This window comes from Ochotona princeps, chromosome 29, assembly GCF_030435755.1.
Source record: "Ochotona princeps isolate mOchPri1 chromosome 29, mOchPri1.hap1, whole genome shotgun sequence".
Taxonomy (NCBI): domain Eukaryota; kingdom Metazoa; phylum Chordata; class Mammalia; order Lagomorpha; family Ochotonidae; genus Ochotona; species Ochotona princeps.
Window position 1 is genome coordinate 5,153,107 of NC_080860.1, and position 22,327 is coordinate 5,175,433.

General features: G+C 58.8%; 1 protein-coding gene across 3 annotated transcripts in view; it reads left to right on the top strand.

Annotated features, from left to right (window-relative positions):
* The window catches only part of CUX2 (cut like homeobox 2), a 211,929-nt gene that overhangs the window by 181,574 nt on the left and 8,028 nt on the right, over nucleotides 1-22,327 (top strand). For all 3 annotated transcript variants that reach the window (XM_004595299.3, XM_058656781.1, XM_058656780.1), the window contains exons 5-18: nucleotides 923-1,057; nucleotides 5,057-5,180; nucleotides 6,559-6,635; nucleotides 7,239-7,305; nucleotides 8,652-8,700; nucleotides 10,129-10,233; nucleotides 12,733-12,924; nucleotides 13,000-13,058; nucleotides 13,683-13,731; nucleotides 13,810-13,909; nucleotides 14,593-15,249; nucleotides 15,947-16,048; nucleotides 18,743-19,530; nucleotides 20,070-20,229. In XM_004595299.3, the coding sequence (XP_004595356.2) occupies nucleotides 923-1,057; nucleotides 5,057-5,180; nucleotides 6,559-6,635; nucleotides 7,239-7,305; nucleotides 8,652-8,700; nucleotides 10,129-10,233; nucleotides 12,733-12,924; nucleotides 13,000-13,058; nucleotides 13,683-13,731; nucleotides 13,810-13,909; nucleotides 14,593-15,249; nucleotides 15,947-16,048; nucleotides 18,743-19,530; nucleotides 20,070-20,229 (2,664 nt within the window). The remainder of the gene's footprint in view (nucleotides 1-922; nucleotides 1,058-5,056; nucleotides 5,181-6,558; nucleotides 6,636-7,238; nucleotides 7,306-8,651; nucleotides 8,701-10,128; nucleotides 10,234-12,732; nucleotides 12,925-12,999; nucleotides 13,059-13,682; nucleotides 13,732-13,809; nucleotides 13,910-14,592; nucleotides 15,250-15,946; nucleotides 16,049-18,742; nucleotides 19,531-20,069; nucleotides 20,230-22,327) is intronic.

Genomic DNA, 22,327 nt, shown 5'->3' on the forward strand with positions numbered 1-22,327 from the left:
GCTGAGAGAAGTGAAGTTTTGTTCACATAAGACACTCTGAACCGAGGGGCTGGTGGAAGAGCAAGCCGCTGGGGTCTTACCACCCAGGTTCTTGAGGTGTCTTCGGTTTGTTGTCTCCAGGGAGCCAGGGCCACTGTGAGGACCAGGGCCATCTTGGGGGAGCCCTTCGTTCCTCGTTTCTGTTGGAACCAGAATCTTGTTGTCCAATGGTGGCTGTTTGTGACAAGGGGCCTGTTCTATCCTGCTCTGTTGAGGATGTGCACGCTGGCAGGGGGCTGGGGGTGGCTTTCTTCTGGCCTGCTTCCAGCCCCGGCTCCCTCAGTGGGAGACAGAACCCAACTCCAAGTGCGATCCACACGCTCCCCACCTGTGAGTGCCTGGAAGGCACACCACACTCAGGGCTGTTCCACCTCACTAAGGCCAACATTTCTTTAATCACATGCTCCAAGTACTGGTGGTGCCTCCAGCTAGCTACTCATAAGTGACCCCTGAAGCTTCCAGTGTGCCAGGATGTACCTGGGGGGGTGGGAATTGGGAGGGGCTGAAGGTCCCAGACCAAGTGACAGCTCTGACCCCCAGCCCAAGAGGCAGGGAGGTTAGACGCATCGTCCACCACCACGTTGTCCAGAGCACAGTGCCAGAATCCACTTTTGGTGATCTGCATGGCACAATCTCCTAGCCACCAAAAGTGGCATCGTCAAGAAAATGTAGTTATTATGACAGTTATCCCTTTGGTTGTTACTCCCAGCACAAGCACCGCCAAGCAGGTGCCAGGAAGGCTGTATCCCCATAAAGCAGTCAGGCCCTGGAATCCCTAGCTATCAGAGTGGTGCTGGGTAGCCTTTGTAGACCTCTGGGGGATCCACGCACAAGATCCTGGGCCTCGGCACCTTCCTAACCGCACCCATCTCTATTTGTGCAGAACCTGTGCCTGTATTTGAAGCGCCGCGTGGCCCAGAGGACAGACTGCAGTCCCCTAGCTTCGACTCCAGCGGGCAGCCCCGGCGAGATCTCCACAGCTCGTGGAAGAGGCACCCGGAGCTCCTTGGACCCAAAGGTACCAACAGGGATGGAAGGGGCGGGGGTGTGGACCCATGGCAAGGCAAGGCCAGGGGCAGGGGAGGCGACATCGCTGTGGGCCAGGACCCTGAGTCTGTGGCTCAGCCTGTTGAAGGGCTGGCGGGGGGGTGGGGGTGGCACCAGGAGCACTCCAGGCCATCACTCAAGGGCCCATTGTCACAAACATGTGAAGTCCAGGGTCACAGGGAGTGTGGGGCTCACAGGGGCCATGTGGGTGCAGACCTCTGAGGATGGCCATGTAGCCTTCCCGCCCACACCCTGCCAACCACAACTCAGGCCTCTGGCTATCACCAGTGCAAAGCGGCTGGGAAAGGGAGTCCGGCTGTGTCTAGGAGGAGGGGGCACAGGTGTGGGCAGGGATGAGTTGGACCCTTGAGGCTGTCTCAGTCGATGACAGGCCCTAGACATGCCCTGCGTGCTCTCTGCCTCTGAACAGCCACATTCGGAGCTCGTGATGCAGGCCCTGTAGATGCCTGGAATCTGCTCACTGGGAATACAGGGCTGGCAGCCTTCTGGCAAACTTGCCAAAAACCAACATGATCTCATGTCAGAAATGGATTTCATGTGGCCAGCGTGGTGGTGCAGAGTTAAACTGCCCCGGGATACCCGCATCCCTTATTGGGGTGCTGATTTGATCAAGTTCCAGCTACTCTGCTTGTGATCCGACTTCCTGCTTGTAAGCCTGGGAAGCAGTGGGTGATGGCTCAAGTGCTTGGGCCCTGCTACTCCCGTGAGAGACCAGGATGGAGTTCCTGGCTCCTGCCTGCTCCAGCCCTGGCTGTTGAAGACATTTGGAAAATCAATCCTCCCTCTCTCTTTCTCTCTCCCCCATCCCTGCCTTTCAAGTAGATGAAAATCAATGAGTACTTTTTAAAATGCACTTAATATCCCAGTAAGCCCACCGTAAAGGCAAAAATCATCATAAACTCAAAGCAGCATAAGTCAACCTCTGTATACATGATTGCACCCTTGACCCTGTGAGCTTGGGACTAGTGAAGAACTGGACTCAGAGGCCCCGTGTCAGAGGTCAGAGCTGCATTCCTGCAACCCAAGACCACAGAGCCAGCCTGGGACCACCTGAGCTTCCTGGGGCAGCCCCCGTCCCCCAGGGAACAGGGGGTGAGGCAGCAGCTGTAAGGGCCACAGCAGGGTGATCAGGAGATCCTACACCCTCCCCCAGAGAGGTGGGCCTGCATCAGGGCCACAGAGCAGGGCAACTGAGTGTAGGCAACCCACTGCGAAGGAGCCAGACCCCCAGGGGTTCCTGCCGGCCCCTCCCCTGAGCCCTCTGCCAGAGAAGGCCCTGATGTGACACCGCAAAAGGCACACTCCAGAGGAAACATGGAGCTCTCCCCAGTGATCTGCAAAGTGGGCACGACAGTCCTCACCCACGCACAGACACGAGGCACTGAAGCTAAGGATGCATAAGATGGCAGGGATGTAGGGTGTGGGAGCCCCCGTCTGCAGCTGCTGAGGCATGGGTGGGACAGCTGCAGCCTCGGGGATGCAGCTGATGAAACGTGCCTATGCTGCCCAAGGAGAAGGGGCGAGAACGCCATCGGCCACAGTCTCTGCAGTTTCCCACAAAGCTGGAACGAGCTAGTGGTTCAGGGCAGAGCCCGGAGTACGGCAGCATCCACGTGAACAACCGCAGCACCGCCTGACAGCGCGGACTCATCTGCCTGGCTGCCACACGGCCTGGGCCCTGGCCTCACACGCAAAGCTTGCACTGGGCAGAGCTGAAGCCCGGTGCTCCAGTGTGCACTGTCATGATAACAAGATGGCATGACGACAAACACTGCAGTCAGGTGGCAACCTGTGCCAGGGGGGAGGAGCCAGTACACAGGTATATGCCCTAGGCAGTCACTGCCCCATGCCAGTCTTTGGGTGCCCAGCTAGAATTCAAACCCACAGGAATCCTGCCCTTGTGCCCTGACCTTTCAGAAAGAGTGTGAGTGAATGAATGGGTCAGGTAGTATACAAGCTTGGGGCAGGGAGTGAGGGGGCTGGCGGCAGGTGGGAGATTGCTGTCTAAAGGAATGGGCGCACAGGCTTAACCCGGGGGCCACAGCTTTTTTCTGGCAAGGGCCAGAGCATGAGCATTTTTTTTTTAAAGATTTATTTATTTTAATTACAAAGTTAGATATACAGAGAGGAGGAGAGACAGAGAGGAAGATCTTCCGTCCGTTGATTCACTCCCCAAGTGAGCCGCAACGGGCCGGTGCGTGCCGATCCGATGCCGGGAACCAGGAATCTCTTCCAGGTCTCCCACGCGGGTGCAGGGTCCCAATGCACTGGGCTGTGCTCGACTGCTTTCCCAGGACACAAGCAGGGAGCTGGATGGGAAGTGGAGCTGCCAGGATTAGAACCGGCGCCCATATGGGATCCCGGGGCGTTCAAGACGAGGACTTTAGCCGCTAGGCCACGCCGCCGGGCCCCAGCATGAGCATTTGAGCCGACATGGGCCACTCAGTATCTACTGTTGAAGTATAGACGCAGCCATGACAGAGGTATAAATGTGTAAGTGGGGCTGTGTGCCAATAAAATTTTATTTACAAAGTAGGTGAGGGCCAAGTCTGCCCCAAGGACTTCAATGTGAGCTCCATCCTGAAGCTGTTGGACAGGCAGAACAGACAGGCCAGTGCCCGCTGTCACACTCTGTGTCCCCTAGTTCAGTCTGTCAGTCATGTCCCAGTGAACACCTGCCCAAGCCTGACCTTGAGTCCCCTAGGAAGACTTGCAGTGGCCAAACCAGCACTTTGCCTATTCTCTTCCCACCCAGGAATGCTCTTCTAGTCAGAATCTTGGAGTAGGGGAAGCCCAAAGGGAGCAGGTGGCCAGCGGGGCTCCACCCCCAGCTGCCTCTCATCCTGAGAATGCTTCTAACCCGGTGTCACCGTGCTCTCACTTCATGTTGAGGCTCCGCTATGCCCTTGGCCCTGACCACCCCATCAGCTCCTCAGGAGGCTCTCCCTGCACGCTGTTGGCTCTGCAGCTGCTCTCCTAACCGAGAACACAGTCGGAGATTAATAAGCAACACAGAGACAAACTCAGTAGGGCCCACGCCCAGGAGCCCAGATGGTAGAATTCTCCAACCATCCTGTATGAACCCTGTGGCATCTCACCAGGTCCTTGCCAGGCCTCATTCTGGATACCAGCTGAATGTTAGGCTCTGCAGGTCCTCCTTCCCGCTCACCCAGAAGTCGCATCTGGGCCCTGCATTCCCCATCCCCTAGCCTCCCTACCTGGGCCTCACAGGTACACCTCCCATACCTCAGGCTCTGTCCTCAGTGGTCAGCCTCTAGCCATCATCCTCCCTAGCCAGTCCCCAGGAAGAGCATCCTGGGGGCCTGCTCATGCTTATACCTACAGATGACAAGTGGGTACACTCCACAGCCTGGCGCTCTCCCATAGGTTGATCAGGGTGAGGATGCCATGTGGCCCAGCAATTCTCACTCGTAGAGCTGTACTCCCCTAAGAATCGACATCAAAAGCTCCCAGCAGCACCACGCTTGACAAGCAGAAGTGGAAGCCATGCTGGGATCGGCTCCCACCTTGGGGAGGAATGCAGCAGGAGCTGCTGCAGTGTGGGCAGCCCAGAGGGGAGCAGTGCATAGAAGGTCTGAAACTGGAGCAGAGACCCGAGGGCGGGTGGGCTGGTGGCAGCACAAGGGTGTGAGGGACCTGCAGAGGCCCTGGGGTCCCCTCGTCCCTGTGCAGTGGGACCAGGTTCCGGCACCGGGGGTGATGGTACTCAGTAGTGCATGTTTCATTCAGCGTCTCTGCAGCAAGGCATCTGCTGTTAGAAAATCGCCAAGACAGGGAGCCTCCAGGTGTGCATGGTGGGAACATGACCAGTAACCAAAGTGTCCCTGGGGAGGCTGGGAAGTGTACTGGAGTGGGTTGCCGTCAGCCAGTGCTTATGGCTCACGTGCTGCTCTCAGCGCCCCATGTCTGCCTCTTTCTCTCCCTGCAGAGCAGAGAGAGAGGACGTCCCCTGCCGGGCCCACGCTGACCGAGGGGAGCCACCTCCCTGGCCTTCCTGGCAAAGCCCTCCTGACAGAAACCTTGCTGCAAAGAAATGAGACGGAGAAACAGAAGTGAGGAGGGGGTGGAGCGGTGGAGCGGTGGGGGGTGGGTCTCCCTACTGCACCACCTGGCTGGGAGATGGAGAACCAACCCTGAGAACACAGGCCAGGCAAGCGGAGGCCAAAGGCGGAGGGCTCAGAGACTGGCCCTGAGCGGGTCATCTCACCATTCCGAGCCTCAGTTTCCCCACTGGATAACGGGTTAGCCCTTGTTCTGCTGGGACACAGATGGGTGGGAAGTTCTCCTTACACTACGAGATGTCTTTTGAGGTTGCAGTTCATGAAATGGAGTGAATGGGGCTAATCAACACTCTGGCACGGGCCACTGGCTCTGGGGCTGCAGGCCAGGGTAGTCTCTTCCCTCCCTGCTATGCTCGTAAGACCATCCCTCGATTAGACAAGGCCTACCCACATCCCCTGGGATGTTCTTCTCTGCATGGGTCAGCTGATCATAGATGTGAACCCCACGTACTTGCCCACCCTGAGTGTGGTGCCATTACTGGCACGATGCCCCAGCCACATACACCCTTGGCCTTGAGGTCACTGGCATGCCCACCCCAGGATTGTTGCAAATGTGAAATGAGATGGTGCCTGAGAGTAGGCGGTAGGGAAGACTGCCTGACAGTCAGCAGCCAGGACTCAGGGCATCAGGCCGGCTGCTCCCTCCCCCTCTCCATCATTTACCTGTTCCTCCCCCCTTTTTCATATTTGTGGAGCCAGCCACTGGGCACCAGGCACTCACTATTCTAGGCACTGGGGACTCTGTCCTCCTGGGGGCGGCTCTGTGGTAAAGAAGGTGCGTGACTAAAGAAGATAAGTGAGAGAGGCTGTGATGAGGATGGGGCGGGCTGCAGAACCAGGGACAGGTATGAGGGGAAGCCTTCCCTGGGGGAGAAGCAGTGCAGAGTGGAACCCATGAAGACAGAGCGAAGGCCTGGCCTGCTGGGCTGGCAAGAAAGTGAATGGGGCTAGAGGGGGAGGGGCCGGAGAGGAGGCCACAGGTACAGGCTTTTGTGTACCCTCCCCAGTCCTGCTGGGGCCCCTCTGTGCTGGGAAGCATGGCTGGCCCTGGAGCTCCACCCACAGGCTGCTACAGCAAAGGGGTAGGGTGTGTGCCCCCTACAGCCTGCTTTACAGCACGCACGGAGGCAGGTACTGCAGAATGTCCCTTCACAGAGGAGGAAACTGATGTCCTGAGGCATGAGGGCACCTGCTGCTCTCAGTCTGTCCCCCTGGAAGTGCTGGCAGAAGCTGAACAGGACCAGCAGGCACATCAGTGACCTGTACTACAGTGGGACTGAAGGGAGCAGGAGCCAGGGCAGGGTAGGCTCAGTTGGCCCAGGCACGGCCGGTCCCCTGGCCAGAGTGAGCAGGCTTGGTCTCTCCGCAGGGGCCTTCAAGAAGTGCAGATCACTCTGGCAGCCCGACTGGGGGAGGCGGAGGAGAAAATCCGTGTCCTGCATTCAGGTGCGCATCCAGCACACATGGACATGGGCCACGGGCAGGACCGCTGTGCTCAGTGGTTCCAGAACCAGGAGGGAAAGAGGAGAGGCTTGGAGGGGAGTGCGGGTGGGGGACAGCCTTACCCAGCAGGGGGTCCCCAGGGTCATTACTAAGTCCAGACAGAGGGCTGGAGATAGAAGTAAATCAGCTCACATTCCACGGTGATTAGGATACACACTGGGAAGGAGTGGGGTCTAGGGCAAACTGGGTGAGCCAGGCCTCACCTCCTGTTTTTCAGAAATCTCAGTTGCTGAGGGGGCAGGGAGGACCTGAGAGTGTTAAAGTTTACCCCAGACCAGGGGACACACAGCCACATGCTCCCACCCCCATGCAGCCCCTGGACTCAGAGCTGAGTCACTGCGCTACCCAAACAGCCCCATGCGTTCCTGCCAGCATGTAGACCTCGGGGCCAGACCCACTCCCTGGCGCCAGTTCTGTCAAGAGAAAGAGTAGAGTCTCTACCTCCCTGCCCTTCCTGCAATTGTGCTTTCTGGGGCTCTGGGGGCACGGCCTCTGCCCACCTGGGTACAGGGGTCTGTCTCATCCTGGCATTTTACCACTTCCCAGCGCTAAAGGCCACCCAAACAGAGCTCCTGGAGCTGCGGCGGAAGTACGACGAGGAGGCAGCGTCCAAGTAAGTGAGTGCCCTGCCGAGGTGTGCCTCCCTCCTCCGACCCCTCCAGTCATTCCTCCTCCCTCTGACCTCCAGACTGTGTCTTCCTTCTGACTCCCGTCATGACTCGTCCCTCCGACCCCCAGACGTGCCTCCCCCTCCGACCCTCCAGTCATTCCTCCTCCCTCCAGCTTCCAGAGTGTGTCTTCCTTCCGACTCCCGTCATGACTCGTCCCTCCTACCCCCAGATGTGCCTTCTCCCTCCGACCCTCCGATGTGCCTTCTTCCTCCAATCATCCAGGCTCCCATACGTGCCTCCGACCCTCTGTCCATCCCACATGTGCCTCCTTCTCCCTGCTGGCCCGATGCCTGCCCTTTGTTCAGTAGCTCTGCTCCTCACACCCCTTCCCACCAGGCACACAGCTGCTTGTCCTCTGCAGCTAAGCATCCCGGGACCCGGGCTGAGGAGGCTGCTGGGAAGGGTCTGTTACCCACCCCCCGCAGAGCCCCCAGGCTGTCCCCACTCCCCCCTACAGAGTCCAACCCTTGGGGGCCAAGTAGCATTCACCTAAATACCTCTGGGCTCAAGCAATCTTCAGGCTCTAAGACGTCGGCTCAGCTCACACACACTTAGTGAGTACCGACTATTTACCCAGTGCTGTGCTGTGTCCAGGAGAAAATGCTGGAATACTGCCCTGCCATGGGTTGAAGAGAGGAGACAGTCAGTAACTAGATTACACTATGGCATACTTGCTGTGTGCCCAACCCTTTCTCTGCAAATGGTGAATGCTGCGAGGGAGGAACCCGGGACAGGCAGACAGTAGCAAGGAGGGCTGGGTCCTTCAACGGGGGCCGGGAGGAGGGGGAACAGGCAGGGAGTGTCCCCAGAGGAGGTATCTCTCTGTGTGAGTCCTGAGGGATGGAGTGGCCATGGGAGGGACCTGGGGTGATGCTCTGGTTCATGCCAGGAAAGGTCTTGGGTGCACATGCAGCCCAGGTGGCAGCCCAAGACACCCAGGGCCCGCTGGCTGGAGAGGGGTCCCTTCCTGAGCCCCTGAGGGCTGGCAGTCAGGAAGGGTGAGCCCCATTCTCAAGGAAGGCTGTCTAGGCAGGCGGCATCGTGGGGGTGAAGGGCCAGCCAGCGGGGGTCTTTCTAGGGAGAAGGCCCTGGAAGGTGGCAGGTGTGGCTGCCTGGAAGGGGCGTACAGCCAGACCTGCTCCCTGCTCCCCAACCTGCATGCTCTCAGCAGGACAGAGGGCAGGGCAGCCTCCTCCACCTGATGCTGGAGGACCATGGGGTCCCGGGTGGGGCACGGGCCTGGCAGCAGCTGGCAACCCCTCCTCAGGGCCTCATATCTCTGTCTCAGGGCAGATGAAGTCGGCCTGATCATGACCAACCTGGAGAAAGCAAATCAGGTGAGGAGGTGCTGGGGCTCCTTCCCCAAACTCAGTGTCTTGTGCCTGCCATCGGCAGGGGCTGTGAGGGACCACGAGTCCCAGACAGACAGGGTCAGGCAGGTGTGGGCAGCTCAGAACTACCTGGGAATAGAGCAAAAGTTAGGGAGGGGCACCTGTCTACCTGGCCCAGGAGAGTGTCCTGGAGGAAGGGACCTGCAGCCAGAGGACACAAAGGGGTGACTCCAGGGCAGCGGCCAGGCAGAGCACACTGAGCTGTGCAGCTGCCCCTGCCTGTGGCTCTGTGAGCTGTCCCAGGCCCAGGTGAGGATCTGACGAGCCCTGTCCTCCTCCTCCCTCAACCCCGCCACTCCTGCTAGTCGCGCCAGACCCTCTACTTTCCCTGGGGTGCCCTTTTCCAGTCCCGACCCTGTACAGACTCTTCCTGCACCCTGGCTTTCTCCAGCTCTAAAGGCATTGTCATCTGGTAGGCATGGGCATGGCTGGGAGGGTCCCCATTTGTCCCATGTGCCACCCATACCTGCAGTGCCGGTGGCTGCTACCTACAGGGCAGGTCCTGGCTATGGCTGAGGGAGGCCTTTGGGTTCAGGAGACCTTGCAGTTGGGGCCCCACATCCATCCAGCAGGACCTCCATGCTGAGCAGCACAGCAGGGCAAAGACCTGCAGACCTGGGGAAGCCATCTGGGACCAAAGGAAGGGCTCCCTGTCCACCACACAGTCACCAGCAGGTGCACCCATCCTGGCTGCCACTGCTCCACTAGAACAGGATTCCCAGCTGGCGCTGCTGAGACCCAGGAGCCCTCACCCTGCCCACAGCCATGCCGTGTGGGGGTACAAGAGCCCAGAGAAAGCACTGAGTGACACAGGCTGCCTGAGCTTACTCAGACCTGCGATTGAGTATGGGTTGCAGGTCACAGAGCACTTTCCCTGCATTGGTGAGCAGCCCAAAGAGGGGCTGAAGGGGGTGGCCCAAGACCCGACTTCCCACTCGTGCCCCCTCCCTGCAGCTCCATGCATAAGCTGGTGAATCCATCACTTTGGAATCTCTTTTTGAAATGAAAGGGATAGTCTGCCTGCAACACCCGGTCCTTTAGCCCCGCATGTCTTGTAGCCCATTCCTGAGGAGGGCTCCCTCCTGTCCCGCAGTTGTACACTGTGCCAGTCCTCATGGATGCCCGAGCACCGCACCAGCCACCAGAAAGCTGGGTGGAGGGGTGGAGAGCAGATGTCCATCTTGCAAGGCCTGTGGTCTCTGTTGCCAAGATAGCATGGAAGCCAGGACAGCACAGGGATGAAAGCCTGGCTGTGTTGCATTGAGGCTTCAGCTGTCAGAACAAGCAGCAGGCTACAGGGTGCTGGGCAGATGAGTGAGGGGAGGGCACCTACTTCTCACCTCTGGAGCACACTCACCCCTTCTCTTCCCCCAGCGAGCCGAGGCTGCCCAGCGCGAGGTGGAGAGTCTTCGAGAACAGCTGGCCTCCGTCAACAGTTCCATCCGCCTAGCCTGCTGCTCCCCCCAGGGACCCGGCGGGGTAAGGACGAGCTCCCACAAGTGAGCAGGGAGGGCAGAGTGAGACGGGGAAAGGCCATGTGGGAGGGTGACTGGGCTGGCGTGTCATGTGTCAGCGAGTTATGAGCAGGCCCACACAGGGATCTCTGTGTGCAAAGAGAGGGCATTGTGTCTCCACTGCCATGCTCAGTATGAAGTTTCAACTTCATTAGTGCTAGGATTTACTTTGCCCACTGAGATAAAAATAGAGATAGCTCATTTCTGTGAACGCATCAGGCTCAAGCCTCCAGGTGTCCTGGGTCTCCCACGGGAGTCCTCCCTCTTCCCCAGTCAGTCACCCAGGAATCCCCCAAGCCAGAGCCGAGTGGAATGGATTTTGAACAGAATGTGGCCCTGCAGTTTGGGTAGCTGGCACCAGGGGTCGCTGTGGAGCGCTGCTCACACACCCCTTGGCTGATGCAGATGCCCTAGCTGGGTTTCTCTTCCTGATCACCACTACATAGGCCACAGGCCAGCAACCGGACGTTGGTACTCACCCTCAGCCAGTAGTTCCTGACACCTGCCAGGGTGAGTCCAGTGGGCTCCCATCATCTGCTCCCAGGGCATGAGTTGAGTCTGAGTGGTCAGCTTGTCTTTCTCTGCTCCTGATGGCACCCCATAGAGTGCTGGTGCTGTTTTTTTGGAGAGGGTTTTTTTTTTTTGTAAGATTTAGTTATTTTTATTGGAAAGGCAGATATACAGAGAGGAGGAGAGACAGAGAGGAAGATCTTCCATCCCGATGGTTCACTCCCCAAGCAGCCCCAGTGGCTGAAGCTGAGCCAATCCGAAGCCGGGAGCCTCTTCCAGGTCTCCCATGCAAGTGCAGGGTCCCAAGGCTTTGGGCCGTCCTCGACTGCTTTCCCAGGACACAAGCAGGGAGCTGGATGGGAAGTGGAGCTGCCGGGATTAGAACCGGCGCCCATATGGGATCCCAGCACATTCAAGGCGAGGACTTTAGCCACTACGCTATCTATCACACCAGGCCCTGGAGAGGGGTTTTAGTTAGAACCATTGGAGTCCCTTGTGTTCTCCAGAAGCCCTGGACTGCTCATGGGCATTAGTCTGCGTTCCTCCTGGGTCTCTGCATATTACAGTGTCAAAGTCGTGTAATAGCAGGCCTTAGCCATGGAGACCTAGCATCTCCACCCAGGAGCCTGAGGCCTCCTGCCTGCCTATCACTCCCCCCAGCACACGGGCCCAGGCGTCAGTAACTTCTCTCTGAATGTTGGACTGTGTCTCTGTGGACACGCCCGTGTGTCAGCATGGGTCAGCCTATGGCCTTTTGGCAAGTCACTGTACCCTACCTTTCATGGTGCCCAGTCCCCTCCCAGGGTTATCTGGAGTATTCCACATGCCTGAAGGGCTGTGGTCTTCAGTCACTAGTTGAACTGCTGTTCCTGTTGCTGTGTGCCTTGGGCGTGTCTGGGCTGCTTCTGGTCACAAGAACACATGGTCTCTGGGAAGGCGTGTCCACATGTCTCCTCGCTGCCCCATGTGTGCCTTGTCTGTGCAAGGACTAGAGAGTGCATGTCACGGTGTGAACACAGGAGAGAAAGGGACTGAAAAGATGGTGTAGGAGAGCGAGACCTCGAGAGGAGACCTCAGCGTGAAGCTCGCCACTAGTTCCTAACTAACCTCCGTGGAACCCAGCAAATGCCCAGGCAAACCAGCCATGGGGAACTTGACTGGCCTGGGGGTGGCGAACTTTCCTGAACACAACAGTGGTGTTTGATGTTAATTAATTTAATGTATTAATGGCATCCAATTCCTGCTTTAATTGGCATTTCTCTCCATGGAAGAAAGCCAGGGCTAAGAGGGCTAGTTGGTAAATAAATGAATAAATAAATAAATAAATAAATAAATAAATAAATAAATAAATAAATAAATAAATAAATAAAATTCCTACAGAAAAAAGAGAGAGAGAGCTAGTTGGCAGGTGGCTTCTTGCCCCACTGCGCCTGAGACAGAGCTGTGGCTGAGCGGCTGACCAGCCTCACCTCAGCCTCCCCGTATTCACCCAGAGGCAAAGGGGCTGTTTCCTGAAGCCCTGCACAGCCATGGGCCTGGGGACTGTCAGCAAACTGACAGAAGATCTCCCTGGAACATGGCTCGTGGCTGTGGCCCCTCTGGTGTTAACCTGAGGGTCCCCGCTGTCTGGGACAGCAATGTCCCTGTGGGAGAATGCCTGGGCCTGATTTGGACCCCCCTGACCTTGGTTCACACTGTCTGTTGTGCTACCAACGGCTGGTGTGAACCCCCCTTGCAGCTGCTAGTACCATGTTTAACCACTTACCTGTTCAAATGCGGCACACACAAGGGGGAACATGCTTGTCCTTAGGAGGCAGTGAGCTGCCTGCCGAGGACACACACCTTCCCCACCATCATCCGCTAGAACATGCCACCCTGCCTGGGAAGCAGGGCTGGGGGATCCTGCCTGCTTCCCCCCAGCCCCTTAGAACTCCGCACCCTGTCCCTACCCCAGGACAAAGTGAACTTCCCACTGTGCTCTGGTCCGCGGCTGGAGGCCGCACTTGCCTCCAAAGACCGGGAGATCGTGCGGCTGCTCAAGGACGTGCAGCAGCTCCAGAACTCGCTGCAAGAGCTGGAGGAGGCCTCTGCCAGTCAGATTGCTGACCTGGAGCGGCAACTCACAGCCAAGGCCGAGGCCATCCAGGTAGGCCCTGGGTGCCCGGGCAGCCTGCCCCTGCCCCCAGCCAGGATGCCTGCCTCACTGCCTTTGTTTCTGCAGAAACTGGAAGAGAAGCTCCAGGCACAGTCAGACTATGAAGAAATTAAGACAGAACTGAGGTACGAGAATCGGGGTTAAGGGGTGGAGTAGGCCCCTGGAGCCCCATGCTTGTCCCTGGCTGGGCCCACCCGGCAGAGCCCCTCCTCTCTCCCCAAAGTCCACACTGCAGTGTCCTGGCAACTCCTTCAAGCAATGCCCAGCCTTCAGGCATCTCCTGATCATGGGTGTGGTCCCTGAGGGATGCCCCCTGCAGCCTGACCCAGGGGATACAGCCACCCTTCAAGGCATACCAGAACTGCTGCCTCACTGTAAGGTCACCTGGGCACATGACGGGGCCCAGCATCTATCTGTGTGTCACTGCTGCATGTCCCCCACACCTGAGGCCACCTCTGGGTTACTGGTCACCCCGTCTCTTGTGTCCTTCATCCCCCTGGCAAGTTCAGATTGTGCTGTGGGGGACATTTGGACAGGCAGCTTTTCCCCATTCTGTGATTAGCGGAAACCACAGATGCTGAAGCTGTGGACATAGCAGGCTGCTGATCCAAGGCTCGGAGCTGGTGGAGTGTGCCACCCCCTCCCCAGGCCCCACCCCTAGGGAAGGAAAGCAGATGGTAGGTAGCCCATGGGAGGCCCCACAGCAGCCTGGAGGTCCAGTTGACCTCAACCCACCACCTTCTCCACAGCATCCTGAAAGCCATGAAGCTGGCCTCCAGCACCTGCAGCCTCCCCCAGGTAAGGGTCCCCACTGGAGGATGGGCCGCCCAGAGTCTCCCGCCAGCCCTTCCCCTCATGTGTTCTCTGTCTCCTCAGGGCCTGGCCAAGCCTGAGGACTCACTGCTCATAGCAAAGGAGGCCTTCTTCCCTGCGCAGAAATTCCTTCTGGAAAAGCCCAGTCTCTTGGCCAGCCCTGGTAGGGGATGAAGGGTGTTCTCAGGGGCCAGTGTCGGGGAGGTCGGGGACAGCCCAGTGTAAGCGGCCTGCTCAGTGCTGGAACTCAGTGCCTTCACACTAACTGGGCTCCTGCCAGTGTCGGGGGTCGGGGACAGCCCAGCGTAAGCGGCCTGCTCGGTGCTGGAGCTCAGCTGCCTTCACACTAACTGGGCTCCTGCTGTGTGCCTTCACTGCAGTGCATCCACCCACCTCCAGGCATCAAGCTCACAGTTCGCCCGGCCCCTCAAAGGCCCCCAAAAGGCTCCACTCTCCCCAGGCCTCTGGAGCAGGGAGCAGGGAACTTTCCCTAAGGGTGTTGCCATGCACCCCACAGCTGGCCCTGGGATGTTGCCGTGCACCCCACAGCTGGCCCTGGGGCAGCCTCCAGACTTGCCTGGCCCCACTCACCACCCCGACATCCCCCACGGTGGCTACATGACCTACAACCCTGTGACCTCTGTCCCCCAGCTATAACCTGGGGGGTGGGGGCTGCCTGGCAGTGGGGTCCCGTGCTGGGTGATACTCTTAATGCCAGGAGGGGGCCTCTCACACTGGGGTGCGGCTGGGGATTGGAGAATTGAGGGGCTTTGCTGCTGTCACATGCCTGTAGCACTCCCCCACCCCACTCCGTTATCTGCTTTTCCGTCTCACCTGGCGTTCTAGAGGAGGACCCTTCAGAGGACAACTCCATCAAGGACTCGCTGGGCCCAGAGCCGGCCTTCCCCTCCCCTCCACAGCTCCCCCCACCCCCAGGCCCGGAAGACCCCCTGTCGCCCAGCCCTGGGCAGCCCCTGATGGGGCCTGGCCTGGGATCTGATGGCCCTAGGACTTTCTCGATGTCCCCCTTCCCCAGCCTGGCCTCGGGGGAGAGACTGGCCGGGGACTTGCTACTGTCCAAGCACATGATACCCCCGGCCACCTTCAAGGGAGAGGCAGGTGGCCTGCTGGTGTTCCCACCAGCCTTCTACAGCACCAAGCCCCCCACTGCCCCCACCACCCCAGCCCCCGGCCTGGAGCCACCCGGAGCCGCAGAGCCAGCGGATGGGGGCGGCACGGCAGGGACAGAGGAGGAGCAGCTGGACACGGCAGAGATCGCCTTCCAGGTGAAGGAGCAGCTGTTGAAGCATAACATCGGCCAGCGTGTGTTCGGCCACTACGTGCTGGGGCTGTCACAGGGCTCGGTCAGCGAGATCCTGGCCCGGCCCAAGCCCTGGCGCAAGCTCACGGTGAAGGGCAAGGAGCCCTTCATCAAGATGAAGCAGTTCCTGTCAGACGAGCAGAACGTGCTGGCCCTAAGGACCATCCAGGTGCGGCAGCGAGGTGAGCATAGCTGAAGCCCAGACAAGGCCACTGTAGCCAAAGCCATGCCAGGGAGCCAGGACTGCACCAACCCTGGGGGCACCAAGCCGGGCTCTGCCACCTCCAGCTATGTAGCCTGCGCAAGGCACCTGACCTTTCTAGGCCTCGGTTCCTCCACCTGTGGAGGGAAATACCTTAGCTCCTCCTCATGAGGCCTGGGGCAGTTCAGACTGACACCAGGAAGGGACTACACTCCTGCCATGCCAGAGACTCCCGGGGCAACTCCAAGCCTGTTTACCCAGCTGTGAGGTGGCCTGGGCAGACTAGATATTGAGGGGGATCATTGTGATGGGGCCCAGTGTAGGCCCCACAGACCCTCAGACCAGAATCCCAGCTCTGTCCTCCACACACTGAGGTGACTTCAGATAACTCACCTCAGCGACCTGTGCCTCGGTTTCCCCATCTGTCGGTGGCGTCATGAGGATTCAGTGCGTATAAGGCTGGAGTGCGGTGAGCCATGGTGCTGGCTGTCAGGGACCTCACTGCTGGCACTTCACTGTCTGTCCCGTTTCAAGTCAGAGTCGCCTGTACCCAGTTTATCACAGGGACCAAGCGGTGCTTCTGCCACGTGCACAGTCCCGCTCCCTGGGCCCTAACCCGCAGCCCCTCGGGAGGAAAGGGAGCAGCCGCCGCGGCTCACGCCTCCTTGCCTTCCCAGGCAGCATCACCCCAAGGATCCGCACGCCGGAGACGGGCTCAGATGATGCCATCAAGAGCATCCTGGAGCAGGCCAAGAAGGAAATTGAATCCCAGAAGGGGGGTGAGTGTGACCGTGGCCAGCAGGGTGTGTCTACCTGTGTCCACTCTGGAGGCGTCCGTGTGGCTCAGGACCCCCAGGGCCCTCAGGACTGATGCCTGGCCCCTGCAGGCCTCCCCTCCTCACTGACACTGTCGGCAGTTGGCACTGACACTGTTCCCACACACCTGCTGTCACCTGTGCCTCCAATGCCATCCTTACCAAAGTATCCTTCTCACTTGTATGTTACTGCCCTCTTCCAGAGGCCCCTCCTCCAAGGCACCTCCCACCCCTGTTTGGATTGATGGGCCCCTCCCATAATGGCTGTATGCTCAGAACAATGTAGCCAGATGGGCCGCAGGTGCCAGCTCTGTTGTTTGTAGCCATGGGGCCTTGGGGAGCACTGCAGCTTCTCTCTGCTTGTGCTACCACGCTGCCCTTGAGGTCTTGTTACAGTCACCTGGCTGGTGTGCCTGAGTGGCTGTCCCTCAGCACAGCTGGTGGCACTGCTGCCAGTTCTGCAATGTTCCCAGTGACTATTTGCATGGCTGTTCCTCCCCAGGCACCTGGCGCCTCTTGCCGGGGACCCTCAATTGGCACAGGGTTGCCCTTGGCTGCCCTGCCATCTGGTTGCTGCCCTCAGCACTGCCCTCCATATTGCAGAGTCTGCTGCCTCCTGGAGGCCCTCAGAGCAGGCAGCCTGATTGCCAAGCCATTCCAGAAGGTTCCCAGCCCCTGCCTGGCCCCTAGTAAGGTGGGAGGAGACTTACCCTGCTGGGATTCCACACTACTCACTTGGGGAGTCCCCTGAGCCCCACCCATATACTTCTTTTTTGTTTGCTTGTTTGTATGTCTTTTAAGATGCATTTATTATTTGAAAAAGTGACCAAAGGAGGAGGGATCATGAGAAAAGGAGAAAGAGAACTTCCATCCGCTGCTTCACTCCCCATACACCGCCAATAGCCAGGACTAGGACAGCCCCAAGCCAGGAACCAGGAACTCCACTGGGGCCTGCTCCGTGTGCGGCAGGCCCCCAAGTCCTTGGGCCATCTGCTGCCTCCCAAGCACATTAGCAGGAGTTAAGCTGCTGTAGCTGCTTCCTACAAGCAGCATTGGGTAATGGGATTGTGGGGTGGGGCTCCTGTGGCTCCATAATGCACTCACCGGGTACCTCCACCATGGTGTGGCTCAGCCCTACTTAGCTGTGGGCAGCAGTGCAGCACAGCCAGAGGAATTGTTCTGACAGGTGTATGAGAGCACCTCCGGGAGCAGCTGTGCGCACCCAGCGGCCAGCAACCAGGGCTGCCTGGAGCACCGAGGGCAGCCGCTTCCGGCTTCCACACCCGGCCTGCGGCCCTTCACAGCACACAGCAGAGAGTCCCTGTTCACTACGCACTCTGGCGCCTGCCCACTCCCGAGGCCCACCATGAGTGTGTCCACACAGTCATGTAATCATCAAAAGAACACAGTGGCCGGGCTTGGCAGTGTGGCCTAGTGGCTAAGGTCCTCGCCTTGATCCCATATGGCTGCTGGTTCTAATCCTGGCAGCTCCACTTCCTCTCTGTCTCTCCTCCTCTCAGTATGTCTGACTTTGTAATGAAAATGGAATAAATCTTTAAAAAAAGGAAACAAAGAATGAAATAAATTAAAAAAAAAAAAAAAAAAAAGAACATAGTGGCCTTGGCAAATCTGTTGCCCAAGCTGAGGTGTAGAAGATTCTAGAAAGCCTAACTCTTCTGGCATTTTCTTCCTCCACCTTAGTTTGCTGCTTCCTGTTTGATTCCTTCCACCTGCATCTCGGTTCTTTTGTCTGTGTTTGCCATTGGCGAAAAAGACCTGTTACTAAGCCACACGGTGTTCATTTAACGTATTTGGAGTGGTGCAGAAAGCAGGCTACACTGCATCTCATCTTGTGGGACTTGCTGCTCCCACTCTGTCGTGGCATTAAGGCTCACACCTGGTGACACACGCATACCATATGTGTGCCAGTTTGAGACCCCACTTCCAGTCCAGCTCTCTGCTAATGCAGCTGGAAAAGCAGCAGCAGATGGCCCCAATGCTTGAATCCTGCACCCACATGGGAGACCCACATAGCGTTCCACACTCCTGGCTTGGCCTGATGAAACCTCGGCATTTGGGGCCATTAGGAGAGTGAACCAGCAGATCGAAGTTTCTCTCTCTCTCTCTCTCTCTCCCTCCCCCCCCCACTCTCTTTCTTTCTTTCTCTCTGTTACTCTGCCTTTCAAATAAATTAATTCATCTTAAAAAAAAAAAACCTCACACTTGGCTTGGTCGAGAGGCCTTGGATGAGTGCCTGGCTCCCAGGCCACTCAGCGTTGTAGTCACCTGCAAATGATCCAGGGGATAGGAGCTCACGCGTTCACTCACTCTCCTTCCCAATTTAAAAAAAAACAAAACATGCACGCAGGGAGAGGCTTGCCAGAGTGTGGAAGCACTGGCCCTGACTGCTGGAAGGGGTGGAGGTTCTCTCCCTAGACTTTGGCCATCTTCGTGGCTGGGTCCTATGGAACAGGCACATGTGTTTCCCCGCCCCCCCCCCCGAAGGGGCTGGTTCCCAGTGCTGCCCAGTGCTCTGCCACACACCGCCACGCCCTGAGTGACTGCCCAGCCCCACTGTGGAACACAAGCCGGCACCACCCACTAAGCGAGCACGGCTCTGGTCGCACGCCTCTGGCCACCCTGTCATCCTCCCCACAGGTGAGCCCAAGAACTCCACGTCCCCATTGGGTGTCACCAACAGCTCAGCCGCCACCAGCACCTCGGAGGACGCCATCAAGAATATCCTGGAACAGGCACGCCGCGAGATGCAGGCCCAGCAGCAGGCCCTGCTGGAGATGGAGGCGGGCCCCCGGGGCCGCTCCTTGCCGCCCTCTCCCCCAGAGCGGCCCTCGCTGGCCGCCGTAAGCCAGAACGGGGCCCCAGCCTACGTCAAGCAGGAGGACGGCGGCAGTGGTGGCAGCGGTGGGGGTAGCAGTGGCAGTGCCATGCCAGCCTCACTCACCGTGCTGTCCCCCGCCGCCTTCGTGCAGAGCATCATCCGCAAGGTCAAGTCGGAGATTGGCGACGCCGGCTACTTCGAGCACCACTGGGCCTCGGACCGCGGCCTGCTCAGCCGCCCATTTCCCTCCGTCTCACCCTCACTCTCCTCCTCCTCCAGCTATTCCAGCCAGCCCAATGGGAGGGCCTGGCCCCGTGGGGACGAAGTGACCGTGGCCCCTGAGGACGAGGCTGCCACGGGTGAAGACGAGCCCCCCCGGGTGGGCGAGCTCAAGTCTGAGGGGGCTGTGGCCGAAGCGGGCGGCGGCGGGCGGCTGGCCTATTACCCAGCCTATGTGCCTCGCACCCTGAAGCCCACCGTGCCACCCCTGACCCCCGAGCAGTACGAGCTGTACATGTACCGCGAGGTGGACACGCTGGAGCTGACGCGCCAGGTCAAGGAGAAGTTGGCCAAGAACGGCATCTGCCAGCGGATCTTCGGGGAGAAGGTGAAGGCCATGGCCCGGGCCAGGGGTCAGGGATGCCTGGGCCCAGCCAACGACTGCCTTGGGAGGAAGTGCATGCAAGAACATGGCTCTCAGATTTCCACCTCTTCTTTCTGCATCCCACTGGTCCCAAGGCCATGGCTGGTGTCAGCTTCATGCTTGCCGAAAGCCTGATGGGGAAGAGCACGCCATCTCCCCCTCCTCCTCCCCAAGGCCTTCCAGGGCTCCCCTAGCCCAGCCACTAAAGGGTAAAGGCTCAGCCCAGCCCGGCTGCATGGCAACTCGGGTGTCAGCCCTGCCCTTAGCAGACTCAGACAAGCTCCGGAGGAGGGGGTTGGTGACTCCAGTGGGAGACTCAGGAAAGCTTCCTGGAAGAGGGGGCATTCAGGTCTTCCTTGTTTCAGGCTACCAGGAAGGGCACCGAGGGAAGGAGCCCCACACAGGTGCATGGCTGGTGCCTGGGATATAAAGGACTTTGTGGGGCAGGAGGCTGGACAGTGTCCCTGAAGCCACTGATGGCCAGCCTGCCTGTCTACCCACAGGTTCTAGGTCTGTCACAGGGCAGCGTGAGCGACATGTTGTCACGGCCCAAGCCATGGAGCAAGCTGACACAGAAGGGGCGTGAACCCTTTATCCGCATGCAGCTATGGCTCTCGGACCAGCTGGGCCAGGCCGTGGGCCAGCAGCCCAGTGCCTCCCAGGGTGAGTACAGAGTGGGAACTGCACCCCTGAGGCTGCAAGGCACCCTCAGTCTTCCTGTCTGAGCAGTGGGCTTCCGTCCCTGCACATGAGCCACTGCTGCCCAGCTCTAGCCTCTGTGTGGTCTCAGCTTCTTTCCCCAAGCTCAGTGTGCACCCCGGGGAGCCTTCCAGCTTAGCCTTCCCAAAGCCGTGCTGCTGCAGCTCAAAGAGCAACAGCCAGTGTGTGAGGCCACCCAGGCCTACCCATCCTGCCCCATGGCCATGCCCCAGGACCCAGGCTCAGTCTGTTGCCCTCCTCTGTAAAGTAGGGTCGGGGGAACAAATCGTTCCTCAGGCCCACCGAAATGACCAGGCCACAGAGCAGCAGCCCAAACATGGGCCAGAAACCAGGCCGAGGGACCGCCTGCTTCTGGTGCTGGATTTGGAAGGCAGCAGCCAGGGCATACAGAGCACGCCTTTGTGGCTTATGGGCCAGAGCAGTGCCAGGGGCTGCCACGCGCAGGGAGGGCTTTGGCCAGGTCAGAGAGGACATTCAACGGCAGAGTGTCCATGTCTGTTAAAGTGGTGGGCCTGAGGAGGGAAAAGGCAGTGGGCCTGGGGAGAAAAAAGAAATATGTGTGTTTTCTTTTGGGCATCTTTCCACATCTTAGAAATTGTTCCTGACTGCGCTGAGCTGGCTGTGAGAACCCAGCGTGACCCCGGGCTCGCCACTCACAGCCACGCTAAGCCGCATGTCACACTCATTTGTGTCCACCAGAGGGAGCCATTGCTACAGAGACGGCTCCCCTGGGGTGATGGTGGCCACTTCACTGAACCAGTGGGGGACACCAGGACTGCTCCTGGTGTCCCCAAGTCCAGGTCCATCCTCTCCTCCCTGCCAGCCCTGGCCACTGCCAGCCTACCCCCTGTCCCTGTGGGATATGCCTGGCCTGTGCATCTCACACCCACAACCACCTCGGGCAGCATCAACCTCCTGCATGTCCTGCCTGGACTCCTCAGAGCCAGCAAGCCCAGGCCATCTGGCCTCCTAGCTCTGCCTGCTACTGATGACATCAGGGTCTCTTGATGCTGCTCCTCCGCATCCCAGGAGTGAGAGGGGCCTGGGGCAGGGGGCTTCACAAGAACGGGAGGGGAGCTGTTTCCTGTTCACCCTCTGCTTTGTGCTCATCGGTCCTCCTGGACTGGACCTGGACCAGTGGCAGTGAGGGCACGGTGCAGCAGGTGGTTCTCCAGGCTGTAGAAGTCTCAGGTTCCTCCCCCCACTCTCACCCCAAACCAGCTTGTGTCACACAGATGGACCTGGAAGTCCAGGGTCAGCTCGGTGGGGTAGGGACAGCATTCCCAGCCCTGAGGTGTGGGTCGCCAGCCACTTGGGCTGTGATGCTGTAGGCGGGAATTCAAGATCTTACTGCCTTCCTTTCAAGGGTGCTCAGGAGTCCTGGCCAAACCACCTTCCATCAGCAGGTACCAGCCCTGTGCCCCCCACCCAAGCCCCAGGGACCCCTGTGAGTGCCCCATTGAGGGTTCACAGTGGGGTGTGAGCAACCCTGCCGTCAGGCCCGCCTCTGTACTGGCTTTCTGTATGCCCATGGATAGCTGAGCTGACCCCCCCCCCCCGAGTTGTGCTCACACTGGGCAGCTCAACACTGTAGGCCTTGCCCCTTAGATGCCCCGCGGGGTCCCTCATGCAGCACAACACTGGGCGTGCGTAGAGCAGACACTTGGTGAATTGTCCTCATCATCTGTAAGGGTATGGCCCCAGCAAGTGTGAGGTGTGACAGTGTCAGACAGTGTGTGTAACAGGTGTGACAGTGTGACAGACATTTTAGAAAGGGACAGTAGGACTGGGTTGTGTACAAGTTGTGGTTTGGAGCAAGACCTTCAAAGTGGCAAAAACATTTATGGAGAAGAGCGGGAGGATTTGTGAATCTGGGGTGGGTGGGGACAAGAGAGAGCAGAGCTATAGTCACCAGAAGGAGGAGTGGCCCTTCCTGTGCCAGGAAGCAGACCAGTGGCAGTTCTGGAACTTGGAGGTCACATCCAAGTGCGCAGTCCCTCCCCCCACAGGAAGGAGAGTCATGCGGGGTTCAGGGCAACTG